This window comes from Delphinapterus leucas, chromosome 17 (genome assembly GCF_059928025.1).
Source record: "Delphinapterus leucas isolate spDelLeu-1000000601 "Yukka" chromosome 17, BTC_Dleu_Yukka2, whole genome shotgun sequence".
In the NCBI taxonomy this organism is placed as follows: domain Eukaryota; kingdom Metazoa; phylum Chordata; class Mammalia; order Artiodactyla; family Monodontidae; genus Delphinapterus; species Delphinapterus leucas.
In genome coordinates this window covers 64,187,552-64,205,538 of record NC_143145.1, presented here as the reverse complement: position 1 = coordinate 64,205,538, position 17,987 = coordinate 64,187,552, and the positions used below count along the sequence as shown (strand labels likewise).

Genomic DNA, 17,987 nt, shown 5'->3' with positions numbered 1-17,987 from the left:
TGACAAGCAAACTGTTTTTTTCAAACTTGGATATTTGGCAGAGATTTTCTTGAAAATGAACAAAGTGAGCTTGTCACTTCAAGAGAAGCAAAATCCAACTGTATCTGTTGCCAATGATAAAATCTGAGCTTTCAAATAAAAATTACAATTTTGGAAAACTTATTATCGGCCCCTGTGAACTTGTCAGTTTCTCAATTCTTAAAGAATTTTCTGTTGAGATAGGTGGCATTACTAACAAATGTGATATTGTATAATGAAATAAGCTACTATTTGGAAATTTTGCATAACCTAGTGAACCAATATTTTTCCAAATGACCAATACCTGATATTTTAAAAATACACATGGGCAAAAGATCCATTTAAGTTGCAAAGTAGACAATAGATTTTAATAAAACAGTAAGGGAAGCATATTGATATGGTTTTAGATTCCACATTGCAAAATTTAAAAATCCATAATTATCTGAAAAAGCTATTAAAATTCTCCTCACTTTTCCAACAAAGAAATCTGTGTGAGGCCAGATTTTCTTCATATACTTCAACTGAAACAACATATTGAGACATTGAATGCAGAAGCAGATATGAGAAACCAGGTATCTTTTATTAAGCCAGACATTTGCAAAACTAAGCCAGAAAATTTCAAAATGTAAAACAATGCCATTCTGGTCGCTATTTTATTTTGGCTTTGGAATATATATTTCATTTCACTAAAAATATATTATTTACTGAAACATAATGGGCTTTTTATTTATATTTTAAGTGAATTAATAAATATTTAAAATTTACAGTCTTAATTTCACATAGGGTAAATATTGGCAGATATAACTATATAAACAAAATCTCATTCGGGTTCTCAGTAATTTTTGAAAATGTAATGGATATCTGAGGCCAAAACGTTTCAGAAACACTAATGTAGACCAAGTCTTAGCACATAGGAAACTACTCAATGACTTTTATCAAACTTCACATGATTTCATAAAGTAACAATGGAGAAGTCATGTAACTGCATTTGTAATAATGGTAGAGGAAGAATTTTCCTTCTCTTTTTAAAAAAATCATACCATTTATATTAGAGAGAAGACTTCAGTGCCTGCTGATGACATTCTCTCCATTCTTTCTTCCAAGTCTGTGAGTCTCATTTTCATGTGTCCCCATTTACAGGAGTAAAATTAGCATGTTATCCAGTCACCATTTGGCTCATGACTCAATGTCACTATAAAAATCATTTAAGCAGCTTCATAGACTCAACTTCTTTTAGAATACATCTATGCGGACACTTCAATTTGTTTAATACAGGAGACGTAAGTACATACTTTTTCTAGCCTCTTGCAGTCTATCTAAATCTATAAATTATGCTAGGGTGAAATCTGGTTTATCCTCTCAATTTGTGTAAATGATATTTAAAAAGATAAAGGGCATAAATAAGGGAAAGACCAACACAAATTATGAATCTCAGTTTAGAAATCCATAATACAAACAAAACAATTTTAGAATACCAATATACTGTTTCCTTTGTTAAAGAGGGAGAAAGTGAGACTTTTTTAGGAAGGGGAAAAAGAAAGCAAGGTTATTTCTTAGTCATGGATTTTGATTGGATTTTTAGATATCAATATTTAGAAATTTATGCTTTAAAATTTAATCTAATTTTAAATAGTACAGTACTTAAATAATAAAATGTCTTTTCCTCCCTCTAATCAGACTTTGAATATTAGTATAATTAGCTCTTGTATATAACTAGATACAAAAAATAGCACCATATTATCTTGGTTATATCCAATACTACCATTTTGTCATGTCTAGAAAATTCTAATTATAGCAACATAAATAGGAAGCTTTAGTGAAGAGTCAAAGCCCACTTTTGGTAAATTTTTCCAAGTTTTATTCTGATTAGTTTATTTTGCATAAGGCCAGAATGTGTGCTAAGTGCTACTCTATTAAATCTCTGCCAGCTGCTGACACTTACTAGACTTTTTTTTTGACTTTTGTCACTTTTGGGTGAACATCTGTCAGCCATAGTCATTTGGCAACAGTTTGCCCAGAATTTCTAAGCTAACTACAAGCCATTATACAGTGATTATATTGGTGTAAAAGTTATTTCCAATCTCTGGTAGTCATATCAATAAATTGAAAAGCTGTGTCAAGATGTTTAGCTGAAAGGAAAAAAACATAGCTGCCATGCATGTAAAAATTACTGTTTTTGAGCACCTAATGGGAATTCATTAAGGAAGTATAATCATGGAGAGAGAGAAAAAGATACAGAGTTTATAACATGTATATGTTTTGTTTCAAAATGTAATTATGTATTTAAATATGCGCTATTTGTCAGCTATCGTTCTTTTTACTGAAAAGTAAGTTTATTGTCTGGAGAAAACAAATCTAATAAAAGTGAAATACTACTTTATAATAATAACTATTATAATAATAATTATAATGGCTACCATAATTGAATGCCCAGTACTTTCTATGTTACTTTAGAGGTTTACAATAAGATGCACATCAATCTAGCAAGTATATTTCATAAATGCTTAAGAAGAAAAGGAGTTTACAGAATAATCTATCCTCACAATTCTCATTATTGTCTTTCACTAAATCCAATTGAAATCTAGATACACACATTTCAAAGGTGAACACAGTATACACATACATCTCTCATAACCCTGTTTCTTCTTCCATGTGCTCATTACTTAGGAATACCCTAAATGGAAATTCAAATTAAATTTTTGGTTCCCCTCTTATAAATAGAATTACCACCATCACAGAAATTAACATTCCCAGATATACAAATCATAATGCAGTACTCCTTTTAATTCATATCTTCTCATGGAAAATGTCACCACTTTTTTCTGTCTCACTCTGATATTTCAAATCTTCTTAAAACTATTATCAGCAAAGTGAATTAGATGTAAACTCCCACATACACGAGTATTATTATGGCAGTCTACATTTTTAAAAATGATAATGGCAAAAAACAAGGAACTTTATTGCAAAATACAGTGTTCTTTATGCAAAACCCACAGACCTGGGTTCAAGTCATAGTTCCGTGTGTTATTTAGCAGTCACTTAACATCTCTGACTTATTTTCTTCAAATGAAAATGAGGATATTTTTGCCTACTTCATAACATTGTTATCAGATGAGAAATAATAGCAGTTGTGCTATTTTTAAAGCCTATGTTTTCAAAAGCCATAAAGAGACTAAGAATGAAAGACAATAACAATGACTTTGAGATGAGCTTATTCCTGTAACCTACTTCACCTTTTTATCAGATATATTTGATAGATATAAGAAGGTCAATGACTGATTCTAAATTTCCACAAAATGTGCCCTTATTTCAAAATGTGACCATAGAAAGAAATCGTTAAAGATATCCAATTCTAAATCTTTAAAGTAACATAGAAACTAAGTACTGCATTGGTTAATGGTAGTGGAGTAGGTAATGAAAATATCATTATAATAGCACCAAATTACTTCAAGGTCAAAAACTTTATGCAAATTCGTAGCTTACTCACAGACAGGCAACCTGGTAAAACAGAAAGAGTGGACTGGGATTTGAAGACCTTCATTCCAACCACTTAATTAATTAACTATGTGAAGATGGGCAGATCACTTGAACTATCTGGTCCTCAGATTTTCCACCTATAAAACCTTCCAGAGTTTTAGGATTTGGTGATTTAGTATAACCCAGGGATAGGGAAATTCTCTGTGGCTACTGATGAAAGGTGATTAATGTATTTCTTCCTCATTGTTCAGTTCTAGTCAACATACTTTTATTCAGCACTGATTATGTGCAAAAGGCTCTACTAGGAATTCTATGTAGTTAAAATATTAACAAAATGCATTTCCTGTCTTGTCAGAACTTGTGATCTGTCTAGAAGGAGAGGCAACCATGATGCCAGTTAGAATTTTAACGCCCTGTACGGGCACAAATCAAGGCCTGTGGGAGCGCTAGGTGAAGAGATAGGGGAAAGAAGACAAAGAGAAGATGGCATTGGCTGAATTTTGAGGGCTAAATCCATTTCAACAAGCAAGTTTGTCAGGAGAAGGCATTCCAGGTTGAATAACAGACTTGAGCAAATGCACCATCAGAGAAGCTCTGGGAAAACACTGTGCATTTTTCTGTAGCGTACCAAGTATGAGAGTGAGTGGTTAAAGTTAAAGCAGCAAAAGTGGGTTCTTTTCAGATTGTGGGAGAACTCAGCAGTAACCCTGGTAAGAGCCTTTTCTGTGTTTTACAGAGAGTAAATATGAGTGACGTCAGATAGAAACCAACGTGACCTGGTAGATGATTAGACATGGATATCAAGTGAGAGGAATAAGTCAAAATATGCCCCAACACAGCGCATTAATGAAGCCAGTCTTCTCTATTTATGTGTTCTGTTGTTGTCTTACTTTGTTTTATTGAAGTTGAAATGTTTGTGCAAAACCAAGTGGAAGTCCCTGTTCAGCAGGCAGTTGCTCTTGTGTGTGAGGACCTTGGGAGAACATTCTAAATAGCAGGTGCAGATGTTTGTATCATCCCTAGTGAGGAATTAGAAGCATTGGGATTAGATGAGTTATTCAAGTAAGAAAGTAAAGAAGGTCAATGACTGATTCTAAATTCCTACAAAATGTGCTCTGATTTCTAAAGGTGACCCTAGAGAGGGAAGTCTGTAAAAATTACAAAGGTCAAATGGGATGGAACCAGGATAGTAAGGGATCATGAAAGCTAAGGAAGTGACAGTTTTTTTTTTTTTAAATCAGTACTTACCCACCATGTGCCAAACACTGTGTTAGTCTCTTGAGATACATAATCCAAGTAAATTCTCATAATCTTGAGAATTAAGTATATTTATCACAATTTATAGATAAAGAACTGAGTACAGAGGGATTAGACATAGCATAACAAGTAAATGGAAAGTCTAGATTCAAATACAGGAAAGTCTGATTCTTATAATTATTTTACCTCTATAACTTTTAATATATGCTAGGGGAGAGTTTCAAGGAGAATGTAACTGGCAGCGTCATGTGAGCTCAAACAGGATAGACACTCACAAGAACATTTAACACTAAGCGGTCACTTAATGTTAATACAGATCATTTCAGTGATCTATATGAAAGTAGTCTCTGTAAAACATACTATATAAATGGAATAGAAATGGAATAGAAAAATTCTAAAGGTTGGTTCAAGGAAAGTGAGAAAATAAAAGTAGTTGAACCCTACTGAGAAGTTTAATGAAGGAAAGAGAAGGTAGTGCAAAGATTTATGAAGGTCGAGGAATGGGTATTTGGTTGAATGGTTGGTTCATTTTTTTTTTAGTAAGGGAAGACTTGAACATGCTTATAAACTTGACGGAGAAATCCAGAGGAGAAAGAAGACTCAAATTATTGAGAAAAAAATGGATGGAGAAAGGTCCTACAGGAGGTAATAGGAAATAGAATCAATAGCATGCCTTAAAAAGAAAGCAGCCAGTTCATCTAGAAAAGAAACAATAGTGATTTACAGAGAAATGTATTTGATAGGGAGAAATGTAAGAGAACTTGCAGCAGATGTCCTATATCTTCCCCAAGAAGGAAGATGCAAAGTCATCTCTTAAGGCAGGTAGTGTCTGGTTGTGTGGACTACAAAGGGTTTGGAATCCTTCCCACAGAGAGAAGCCATACAGAAGAGTCAAATAGAGGTGAACAAAAGAATTTCCGTTCAACTCAGAGTGTATACTAATAATAGAGTAAAAATGTTTAGTTGAGCCAATTGGCACAATTTTATGACTTTTTTGGTAACACTTATCCACCCAGTAATGAGATCAGAGAAAGTGTACCGTGCTGTTTTCCAGGTGAAGCTTAGGAAAGTCAAGGTGACGGTAGACCAAAGGGACTTCTTGATGCTAATGAGAAGCTACACGAAATGGTGGGCAATTGATCCAGACTGGGCCTAGAGGAAACTAAAACAAAAAGGGTTAAAGTAATTAAAGATATGACCAGTGTGAAGAACAGATTCATTATGAGTAAGAGGAAAAGAAAAAAATTGGTGGTTATGGTCACAGAAGGGAATTTCCAAATTCAAGATTCTAGAAATGATATAGTTTTGAGTGATCATTGTTTTTACACTTTCACTTAAAGTGCCATTAATGATTATGTCGTCCAGCTGTCCTGCTTTACTTATTAGAAAATGGAAGGCCAGGAGGTCAAGTGATTTTCTGTCACTCCATGACCCATTGTCAGGGGCAGGACTAAATCCAGGATCTTTTGAGGAGCATTTGGAAATTTTAAGTAACATGGTAACAACCATTAAATCATATTCCCATGAAAAAGAATGATGGATATAGTCGAGTGATTGTAACAATAATATAGTCACAGTAAAGCATGCAGTATTCATATATTTCCTATTTCAAAACTTGTATTGTGCTATTCCTCCCTCTTTCCTCTTTTGGCTTCCTCTTACAGAAGAGGGAGTATAAAAGTTTTCCCCAGATTAAATTAATAGCTCCCTCATTATGCACTGGGAGAAGAACTAAGCTTTAAGGAAAGTGCTACTGATGGCCATCCTGGATTTCACTGTAAGTGGCATCAATTTATTTCAGAGTGACAGTGTGCATGTCCATGATAGTGTATGGGTTCTACCATTTTTGCTTCTTCCACATTTCATATATTTTGAAAAGACTCCTCTCTCTTAACTATTGGCATGAGTTTTTAATCTTAAACTATAGTAAAACGTAATTGGAATGGGTAAGACAGGAATAAAGACACAGACCTACTGGAGAATGGACTTGAGGATATGGGGAGGGGGAAGGGTGAGCTGTGACAGGGCGAGAGAGAGGCATGGGCATATATACACTAACAAACTTAAGGTAGATAGCTAGTGGGAAGCAGCTGCATAGCACAGGGAGATCAGCTGGGTGCTTTGTGACCGCCTGGAGGGGTGGGATAGGGAGGGTGGGAGGGAGGGAGACGCAAGAGGGAAGAGATATGCGAACATATGTATATGTATAACTGATTCACTTTGTTATAAAGCAGAAACTAAGACACCATTGTAAAGCAATTATACCCCAATAAAGATGTTTAAAAAAAAAATGTAATTGGAATGTTTAGGAATAGGAGGGAAATTGTGTTACTTTAAAGTCCTGTTTAAACAAAATCAATCCAACAGAAATTCATTATTCATATCTTAGTATTCATGCCTCTTTTGACCTTCAGGAAAGAATATGAGTTTTTAACATAGAAAAAGAAATGAAAGATTTACATTTTTCTCCCTCAGAATGGGAGAAAATATTTGCACATGAAGCAACTGACAAAGGATTAATCTCCAAAATTTACAAGCAGCTCATGCAGCTCAATAACAAAAAATCAAACAACCCAATCCAAAAATGGGCAGAAGACCTAAATCGACATTTCTCCAAAGAAGATATACAGACTGCCAACAAACACGTGAAAGAATGCTCAACATCATTAATCATTAGAGAAATGCAAATCAAAACTACAATGAGATATCATCTCACGCTGGTCAGAATGGCCATCATCAAAAAATCTAGAAACAATAAATGCTGGAGAGGGTGTGGAGAAAAGGGAACCTTCTTGCACTGCTGGTGGGAATGTGAATTGGTACAGCCACTATGGAGAACAGTATGGAGGTTCCTTAAAAAACTACAAATAGAACTACCATATGACCCAGCAATCCCACTACTGGGCATATACCCCGAGGAAACCATAATTCAAAAAGAGTCATGTACCAAAATGTTCATTGCAGCTCTATTTACAATAGCCAGGAGATGGAAACAACCTAAGTGTCCATCATCGGATGAATGGATAAAGAAGATGTGGCACACATATACAGTGGAATATTACTCAGCCATATAAAGAAGTGAATTTGAGTTATTTGTAGTGAGGTGGATGGACCTAGAGTCTGTCATACAGAGTGAAGTAAGTCAGAAAGAGAAAGACAAATACTGTATGCTAACACATATATATGGAATCAAAGAAAAAAAAATGTCATGAAGAACCTAGGGGTAAGATAGGAATAAAAACACAGACCTACTAGAGAATGGACTTGAGGATATGGGGAGGGGGAAGGGTAAGTTGTGACAAAGCGAGAGAGAGGCATGGACATATATACACTACCAAAAGTAAAATAGATAGCTAGTGGGAAGCAGCCACATAGCACAGGGAGATCAACTCAGTGCTTTGTGACCACCTAGAGGGGTGGGATAGGGAGGGTGGGAGGGAGGGAGTCGCAAGAGGGAAGAGATATGGGAACATATGTATATGTATAACTGATTCACTTTGTTATAAAGCAGAAACTAACACATCATTGTAAAGCAATTATATTCCAATAAAGATGTAAAAAAAAAGAAATGAAAGATATACATTTGATGATGTTTTGTTATTACATGTATCTCATATTCTACCTTGAAAATATTTTCTTCATTAAGTCTTTAATTAAGTATGTGTGTTACCAGATCTGTTTGGGGAAACTCACTTTCATTGAGTCCTTTGTAATTTTGAAGATTTTATTTCAAAGTTTCAGTCAAGAAAGATTATTATTCCTCCCAAGGAATGACTTACCAAGTAAGCAACAAGGGAGCTGTGCTCCTGGACTGGGATCGGTATTTGGTCACTGGCATTGTTTAGAATTGCTGGTGCATGATGATAATGAAAAGCAAACTGGATTTTGGTCAATTTCATTATTGTTCTTAGGTTCTCTGCAGACAATGCCCTTGCTTACTGCTCATGTCTAGGATGGAGCACTTCCACTCCACCTCCCACCACTTTGGTATGCTACTGAGCTCAAGTTCTTCTTTCTGGAGTTGAAGACTGACTAAAATGGTATTAGAGAAGGAGAATTTTATGATCTAAATTGGGTGTCCACAAACTATGGCACGCAGGCCAAATCTGGCCTTATGCCTATTTTTATAAGTTTAGTTTATTACTTTTATTTAATGTGTTCTCTTTGAGTACTTTTGTCCTACAACCATAGAGTTGAGTAGTTGGATAAAGACTATATACCCTCAAAGCCTAAAATATTTACTATCAGGCCCTTTAGAAAAAATGTTCCCTGACCCTTGATCAAGAATCAAAGCATTACTTGCTTTGTGGACATGTAAGCAAGACAGTTATTTCACATCCATATTATAGGTCAGTAATTTAACAAGTATCTTTGTTAAATGTTTACTATTGACCAACATTACATTTACCTATTAATTTTTCTCTGTTTTGTAGCTCCTGCTATGTGGATATTTGTTAGCAATGACTGATGTGGAAACTACATATGCAGATTTTATTGCTTCAGGAAGAACGGGTAGAAGAAATGCAATACATGATATCCTGGTTTCCTCTGCAAGTGGTAACAGCAATGAATTAGCCTTGAAATTAGCAGGTCTTGATATCAACAAGACAGGTGAGTCGTTTGACATCCATCTCTATGAACATGGAATGATTTGCAGCACTTCGCTAAGTAGGATTAAGTCATGAAAAAACACCTTTGAAAGTAACATAATAGAAAGTTATAAACAGTCTAAGGCAAGATAAAAGGCAGGTACTAATCTCTTAATCACTCCCACTCTGTTTTCAATGACTGCACCTTACAGGGTTTCCCACTCAAATGCAGAATCCTTAATCTGATTTTACTAATGCCATCAATAAAACACATGAGTTTTTTTTTTTATTTAATCCTAATCTCTATAAAAGCTCTGAAATATCTTATGTAGAACATTTAACAAAGTTGGAGCTCCTACCTTTGACAGTTTGGCCACCTGTAACATTTAATAGCATTAGATATTTAACAAGATTCACAGATGAGTCTGACAGATCTCGATTCCAAGAACCATTTCAAAATAAAAGGGTCTCCAGGACCATTTTTCTTGAGAATGGAAGTAAAATAGTCTATTACATAAATAAGTGTTAGGTAAGAAGTTCTTTCAGTTTTCCTTTCATGATAGACTGAGTTTGAAAAATTTGTCTTAACTACTGGGCCTCTAACTCCTACCCACCAAATCTAACTTTACCAATGAAAAAGTAAAATAAGCTTGACATGTCAAAGTACAAAGTGCTGAAACCCCTGATGGCTCTTCCATCCATAGCTTTTGCAAATATCAAAGCTGAATGTATTTCCCTGAAAAACACTTGTGCAAAAAATAATCTTTAAAAGTAAAAAGGAGTTCACAATTAAGGAACCACAGTGTTATATATGTGAAAAACACTGGTCAGTTTCTGACTCTTGGTAACAGCTTGATAATTCTTTGCTATTAGAATTTTCATGGCAAAGCCTTCCAGTTATTGGAAAACTGAGTCAGAGTATATATATATGTTAATGAAATAGCTCAGCAACATTACCTTAAAATACCTACTGACAGAACTTTATTCAATGACTACAGGTCAGCAGGTCATAGATTGGTCTTTTAAAACTCAGGTTGAAAATAAAACTTTAATAATCACTTCCATGGAGTATATAGACTGTTGTATAGTTTAGATTTTGTTGTTTCTCTGTTACTACCAGGAGTTAATTTTCAAAATAGCTCTGAGAAAGGCTATAGGGAATTATTCCAATTTGGTGGCATGAAGTAAGTAAATATAATTTTTCTGCAATCTTTGAGAATTTACTAATCTTTTTCATAAAATTTGTGTTTTATATGAATACTCTATTTTAAATAATCTGCATTAATTTTAGCCACTCTTACTATGAGGACATTTTTATTCATAGTGTAGTTTAATTTCTTCTTTTTTTGTTTTCACTGAAATTAAGACCCATTAACCTCAAGACCTTTCTTATACAAGAGACTATAGTCTCTCAACATAGTCTATTAGACTATGTTAAAATTTAAATAGGTTGACATTTTATATTAATAATTTTATATTTGATATTAATATGTTATAATTAAATAATTTAAAATAATTCAAATATCTTTATGCTTCCAGATGTATTCTTTTTCAAATATTTCTACATGTTAATTGCAATTCTGTAGGCCCTGAAAGAATTTTCTGTTTCTCTTCAAATCACAAAATCCAGAATAAGGAAAAGTATAAACAGCACTGACTTTATTTATTATTCTAAGTACAAAGAACTAAAAGTAATAACTGTACAATCAAAAGTCTAAAACATAAAAAATAAAGACAACTGTACAATGGCAAATTAAATATCACTAGCTGAGAATAGCACGGCACTTCCTTTGTAATTCCTGAGTATTTCAGCTTCTATTTAAGTTTATGCTCAACAATATTGTTGTCCCATGTTTATCTTGACTTGTTAGCAAGCATCTATTTAGCCACAGCTCTGTGTTTGCAGCATTATTCTGAGCCCTGAGGAGTATCCCTGGATGCCTAGAAAGTCCCAAGCCCCATGGGAGTCAAGATCCTCATCTTGTATTTATGCAGTCACTTTCATCCTTAATATTCTACTGTCTTGCATCTGCCCTAATATAACTTCATTCCTTTGGTTGACAGAGCTTCTCCTATTTATCGAGTTCTCATTTCATGCTACACATCTCAGATTCAGGCCATCTGCATACCTTGGGGGCTTATTCATTTCTCTAATAGTGAAGATAGTACATGAAAATTCTATATAATGCATCATGATATTCTTGGAACACCTTTAGAACAGAATATGATTTTTATGTGGAAAAACTGCTTTTAATTTCCCTAAAGTATGGTGCACGGTGAGGTGTCTTGTGTGTACTTGTTAAGCGTAAAGGAGAAATTACCTTCAACATTTCCATCTAAATAATGGACAGCCTACTTACCTCAATTAATTTGAATTATGGTAATAAACTCTTAGCAAAAATTAATATAACACACATTATTGCAACACACCCAAATATTTTGTCCACTAAGCCATATTGGTCGCTTAGTAACAAGCTAACACATGCAAATATTTGAATCTTTGAATCAAGAGTTGCCTGCAGCTTGCACCCAGGTAAAGTGACCTAATATGGAGATAAAGCATTGTTTAATTTTAGTGTTGCTATGGCTGAGATTGTTGCTAAGGGTACAGTTATGAAAGTGGTTTTATTGGATTTGTACATATGTTCTGTAAGGGCAGGCCAGAGGCCATCATAACTATTTGACAAGGGACTAACCAGCTGACATAATGTCCTTCCACTGTTGCTTTTAATTTAAATTAATTAAACCTATGAGAAGTCAGCTAGGTTATCATCAAGTGTTCAGAATAATGTAAAATGTAATTTTAAAATATTTCTTAATATAAGATAGTCAGGCATCAAAAGGTAAACTTGTTCCCTACTTCTGATTTCTGCAACTTATGAAAGTACAAGTGTCATGCCATGACCTGGCCATGAGATTTCCCAGCTATTTATCAGAAGCATAGAGCATCACTAACCATTCTAAAAATGCAGTTATTATTTTGTTTTTGAGCCATGCTCTTCCAGAACCAGAATTAGCCCTTGAAACACTTAAGCTGTTTTCTTGATGGGGAATTGATTACCAAGAAAATATACTTGTCTCTATGAGAATTTCAGACTTGAGTATTTCTGAAATTTCCAATATGATATACTGAGAGTCAGTAAATATAAGCAATCATTTTTATTTTGCCTTTATCCTTTTTTATGTCTCTAACAGAAGGTGAAGAAGATGCACAGCGAAATTCAACAGAACAAAGTGGGGAAGCCCAGGGAGAAGCAGCAAAATCTGAAAGTTAACACCCCACTTTGATCTTCATCAACACCTGACAATGTCTCAAATCTCCAGGCCTGGCTGGAATGCATTTATTTCCAAGAGTGAAAAGGGGAAAAAGAAAATGGCTGTGCTGCATTGCAGGAACCTGCTTGTTATGTTAAAAATGGGGGCAGAGGCTGTGGCTGCAGACAGACTTTTCTCTACCTCTGGCATCAGCAATGGTTGAAATCATGTGGCTTGTGTTTGGATGTCATTTTTGTACGGATCCTTTCACTTGACCATATGATTAAATGCTTGTAGAGAGTAGCACTGACCTAGGTGATGATTCTTCCTGTAGCATCTGGCCCCTCACAATGTCAGAGGATTTAATTGTGTCTAATCGCAAAGGGTTGGTTGAACCCCAGAGTTTAAATATCTCTGGCCCAAGTATTCACCCAGTAAAAGAACCATCCAGAAAGCACTGTTTTTAGCATTATGTATCTGTGTGTTCCTGCTGTGTTATTTACACTGTTTTGTATTATACAATATAGATGCTCAGCACTGCCCCCTTCTTTGATTGCTTATGAAAAACAAAAATGATGTACGTTACTGTGAATTTTTATACTACTCATTTTTAAAAGGGCTGCCTAAAAGTTCTGCTCCATCGTGTGGTGGTGTGCACAGGATAGAACCCACATTTTTTTTTTTTTTTCTTTTGCAGTACGCGGGCCTCCCACCGCTGCGGCCTCTCTCGTTGCGGGGTACAGGTTCTGGACGCGCATGCCCAGCGGCCATGGCTCACGGGCCCAACCGCTCCGCAGCATGTGGGCTCTTCGCAGAGAACCGGGGCACGAACCCGTGTCCCTTGCACCCGCAGGCCGACTCCCAACCACTGCGCCACCAGGGAAGCCCTGAGAACACACCTTTTTTAAAACTTAATCTTTCCCCTTAATGCACAGCTGATGAATTAAGTCTAACAGATTCATCAAGACTCCTTTGCTTATTATACAGGCGTTTGAAAATATCCATTAATGTGAATATTACCTGAATTCAGTCTGTTTGGTGTCTACACAGACCAGAATTCAAACTGCAAATTTTGTCTTATTCCCAAGTGGAGAACTTTTTCCAACGAATATTTTTATTTCCAATTATGAGGATTTCTGAGAATTGGGGAGGTGGGAAAGAGAATACAAGATAATACTAAGCATGGGAAATATTTTCTTCTATGGAATCAAATTTATCACAGTGCTGTATGATACTATTAAAATTTGGAGGACAGCTTATCTCCACGGAGCAGCAAAAGACGTAGAAAATGATCTTGCAATCATGTGGACACCAATCACAAAAGTAAAGCCCTTGTGTTGTGTTTTTCATGTCTTTTTTCAGCCCTATCAGATCCAAATGTTATTATGCACTTTCTAATGTTTGTAAACTTTTACTAATAATTAGTGTGAATTCCATTCTGATACAATAATAATCATCATTAGAAGCTGACAAAATCCTCATTAATACTGTTAGTGACCTCTGCTGTGTTTTGACATCGTGGTTCTTGTATGGAAAGTTTCTATGAACTGTGTAATCTCACGGGTCAGTATTATGAAATCATTTCTCAGTGGTAATATATAAGGCACCAGTAATATGCCAATGGCTCATGAATTACTGGACAAATGGCAGGCGACAGGAAGACCCTTTGCAATAAAGACCCCACTTAACGGTCCTTGAGGTCTTAGATACAATCCCATGTGAAGGAGGTTAAGCAGCATTTCAACAGATAATCTATACGGACATACCAGGAACTCAGCCCTCCTTTGTAGTTACATAAAGGATGAAAGGTAAGTCTGCCCTCATCTCCCTTTACAGTACTTTTTGAATGAGTGGAATAAGGGCATGGGTATCACATGGTCCTCAATCACATATTACTAGAAAAAATGTTAACTGTGAGTCATTGAGACAATAGGAAAGATTAAATTTTAGAGTACTTCCTTCTGCTTAACCCAGTAGGATCCAAAATGTCCAGTTAACGTTCAAACAAATCCACCTATTAATAGACTCACAAGTGGGAAAAGAGGTTCCTGGGGCTATTTTAGACAATTTCTGCTAGTCTATTTAGCACATCCAACCCATACAATCACTTTTTAATATCCTTATTTATTATCCTCATAGCTTTCTTGTGATTCTAGGTAAAGTTCTCTTCATCCTTAAAATTGTGGAATTCCAAACTGATTTCATGTGATTTTGTAAAGTTTAGGACTAGTGCTGAGTATATGTGGAGTATTTATATTCCTGTGTGATATACTATTATTAATGCATGTGGTATCATGCCTGTCTTTGAATATATAATGGTTGCTAAATTGTGAAGTCATATGGAGCTTTTGAATTATTTTTGACCTCTTACTGCTACTTTGTCTGCTATATTCAAATCCAGAGGTTTTCCCAAGCCAGAAAATAAAAAATAGCTTTCCAAAACATTCACATCCTACAAATGTTGCTCAGCAAAAGTTCATGATATCTTCCAAATTTTATCATATCTTTTATTTGCAAGTCAGTAACATACAAGGAATTGAATTTTTAAGGAGAGAAGGAAAGAGTAGAAAACTAAGACACTGATTTGATAATACACATTGAATTCCTGTTAACCAACTGACTTTATGCTATTCACTTCACAGCACATATTATCCCATTTAATCCACAAACAATTCAATTAAAGAGGTAGCGTTATTCCATTTCATAAATAAGGAAATTAAGGCTCAATAAAGTATAACTTTTACAAGCTTGAAAAGCTAATAAATGATGAATAAAATTTGAAACTGTTTATCTGTCTCCAGGGAGCTTTCTACTGCATGCACCCTAAAGTTGAAGCCAGTTACAGAGCATGTTTATCTGGAAGGGAACTTTTAGAGATGGACTGAATCAGCCTCCATATTTTAGAGGAGGAAACTGAGTCCCAGAAAGGGCAATTGTTTTTCTCAAGGTTACCTAGATGAGCAATGACACATATGTGAGTAGCACTTTTATCTAAAAAATAATAGTAATAAATTTAATGTCAACTTATTTTTTCGTGTTATGCTTCCCAGAAGACATTTTTTCTGACATGGAGTCTGTAAACTTAGCACGGTTCAGACTTTTTATGTTCCATGCTACTCATTTTGTTTAATTAACTAGAAATCGAAATTTTCCATTTTTCAACTTATTTGCAACAAGTGTAAACTTTTCAAATTTACCTTTTATCAATTGTAAGTATCCTATGCTGACATATTGATATCATAAATTCATAGAAATGTTTTTCCAACAGATAATAGACAGGCAGCCTCCAATTTTTAGGCCTTTCACCCCAGAGCTGTGTACTGTAAATGCCCAACACTTGAGTCTTACTCGGGCACAGTGGAAATACACCATTTTAGAAGATGACTGATAATGGCTGTTTCTCTTCAGAGAAGCATTAAGGGGTAAAGAAATGTAACTGTGGGCAATAGAGTTTCTGAGTGAAACCAGTAGTAATAGGGTGAAAATGTATAGTCATCAAGTGAAAACAGGAACGGATCTATGTTTATGATGTCTTTATAGGGCCTAAATTGTTCTTTAATTGCAAGTGGCAGTCTCTGAAGTCATTTGTGAGCTTGTATGACTTTTGTATTTAGCAATGTTGCATGCTCACATAATTGATATTAAAAGTAATACATTTTTCTGAAATGTACACAGTCTATTAAGAGTATTTATTGAACATACACTATGTACTTGATGCTTGGGAAAGTGTTGCAGGTAATAAAGGAGAAAGCCAAAGCTCAGCCACCCTGTGGTGGACATACCCAGCATTCCAGCCTCATTTTTCCTGGCCTCTACTCCAAAACTTTTCACCTCCATTCCACCCTGGTAGCCCACGTCCTGGACTTTATCACCTACTAGAGCCATCCCACCTCTCAAATATTAAACTCCAATATCACTCCTGTCTTCTTACCTGCTCACCTGTAGGACAGTGATTTTTCAGTCAGAAGAAAGATAGGTGTTTATCAGTACCCCCTGAAAGTTTTTACAATGCTCCCTCCTCCCCCTGCACACACAGAGATATGAGCAGTCTCTTCCCCTTGGAAACATTCCCTGAGATACTTTCATATCTTTTTTTTTTTCCTCCTACCCTCACCTCCACAACTTGAGAACCACTTATCTAGAAGAAGTACAAGGCTTCCTGATGCACCCAACCTGTTCACTGAAAAACTAAAATGAATCAACAAAAAGGAGTGCTCACAGACACACAGGGTTTTACTATATTAAGGATAACATCTTAGAATAGAGGAGCAAACAGTTTAACTTTTTTTTATCTTAGTGTGTTGCTCTCTTTTCAAAATGTTACGGTTACCACATACAGGCAGTAAAGACCAAGCAGAGACCAAGGCAGGGCTCAGGAGAAAACAAGCATCAAATAGCACTCAGCCTGGATCCAGGGAAGGACTTAAGCCAAAGAGGCAAAAAGGATGTAGATCTTTAAGTTCTTCTTACTCAGGTCATGAGGATAAAACACTACATAGGGATTTGGGACAAAATACTAGCAAACAGTGCGACCAGTTTGCATTAGCCTCTCGTGTCTCTTCTTGTAAATGTTTTGCATGTGTCTAGTCCAGGATATAGGGATTTGGGGTCACGGCCATCTCTCATTGTAAAGTCAAAAGTAAAAACCCACCTGACTATCACCCATTATCTTTCTAATTTGCACCACATTTACTTTCTGACCATATCAAGATGGCTATCTTCTCAGCAGCTCTCTCCTCAGTCTGGAATCCCTGTTAATCCTTCTCTTCAGTGCTTTCAATTACCTTGCTTTCCTGTCTTTCTCACACTCCTGTCCGATCAAAATCAACCAAACCATCTCTCTTTGCTTGTACTCTGGATGACTGTAAAAAGTGTATAACAATGTTTATTCATTGTTTACAACCTCAGTTTAGACATAAGTGCTGCACAGCTACTTTTTTCATGTCCCTGGGGACAGAGGAAGTTTTCCTCTTCCTGTCTAAGATTATTCCTTCATCTGGGGTTTTTAAACCATTTTCTTTCTGACCTTAACAGGAGGTCTGTTAATTATCCTTTCCTTTTCACTGACTTTACCCTTTTCTGCAAATGTGTTCAAGTTCTCAAGTTCCCCTCTTTCCTTCACTACTTGTTTCCCAAAATAACAATCTACGCTCCCTGTTTTCATGCTTCTCCTTCTTTCTTTTTTCTCTTTTTTTTTTTTTTTTTTTTTGCGGTACGCAGGCCTCTCACTGTTGTGGCCTCTCCCGTTGCGGAGCACAGGCTCCGGACGCGCAGGCTCAGCGGCCATGGCTCACGGGCCTAGCCGCTCCGCGGCATGTGGGATCTTCCCGGACCGGGGCACGAACCCGTGTCCCCTGCATTGGCAGGCGGACTCTCCATCACTGCACCACC

General features: G+C 35.8%; 1 protein-coding gene across 1 annotated transcript; it reads left to right on the top strand.

Moving 5' to 3' along the window:
- Positions 1-903: 903 nt before the first annotated feature.
- PKIA (cAMP-dependent protein kinase inhibitor alpha) lies at positions 904-16,789 on the top strand. The gene is made up of 2 exons (XM_089899029.1): positions 904-9,363; positions 12,537-16,789. Exons 1-2 carry the CDS (start codon positions 9,213-9,215, stop codon positions 12,614-12,616), a joined length of 231 nt encoding a protein of 76 aa, XP_089755155.1. The 5' UTR covers positions 904-9,212; the 3' UTR covers positions 12,617-16,789.
- Positions 16,790-17,987: the final 1,198 nt, after the last annotated feature.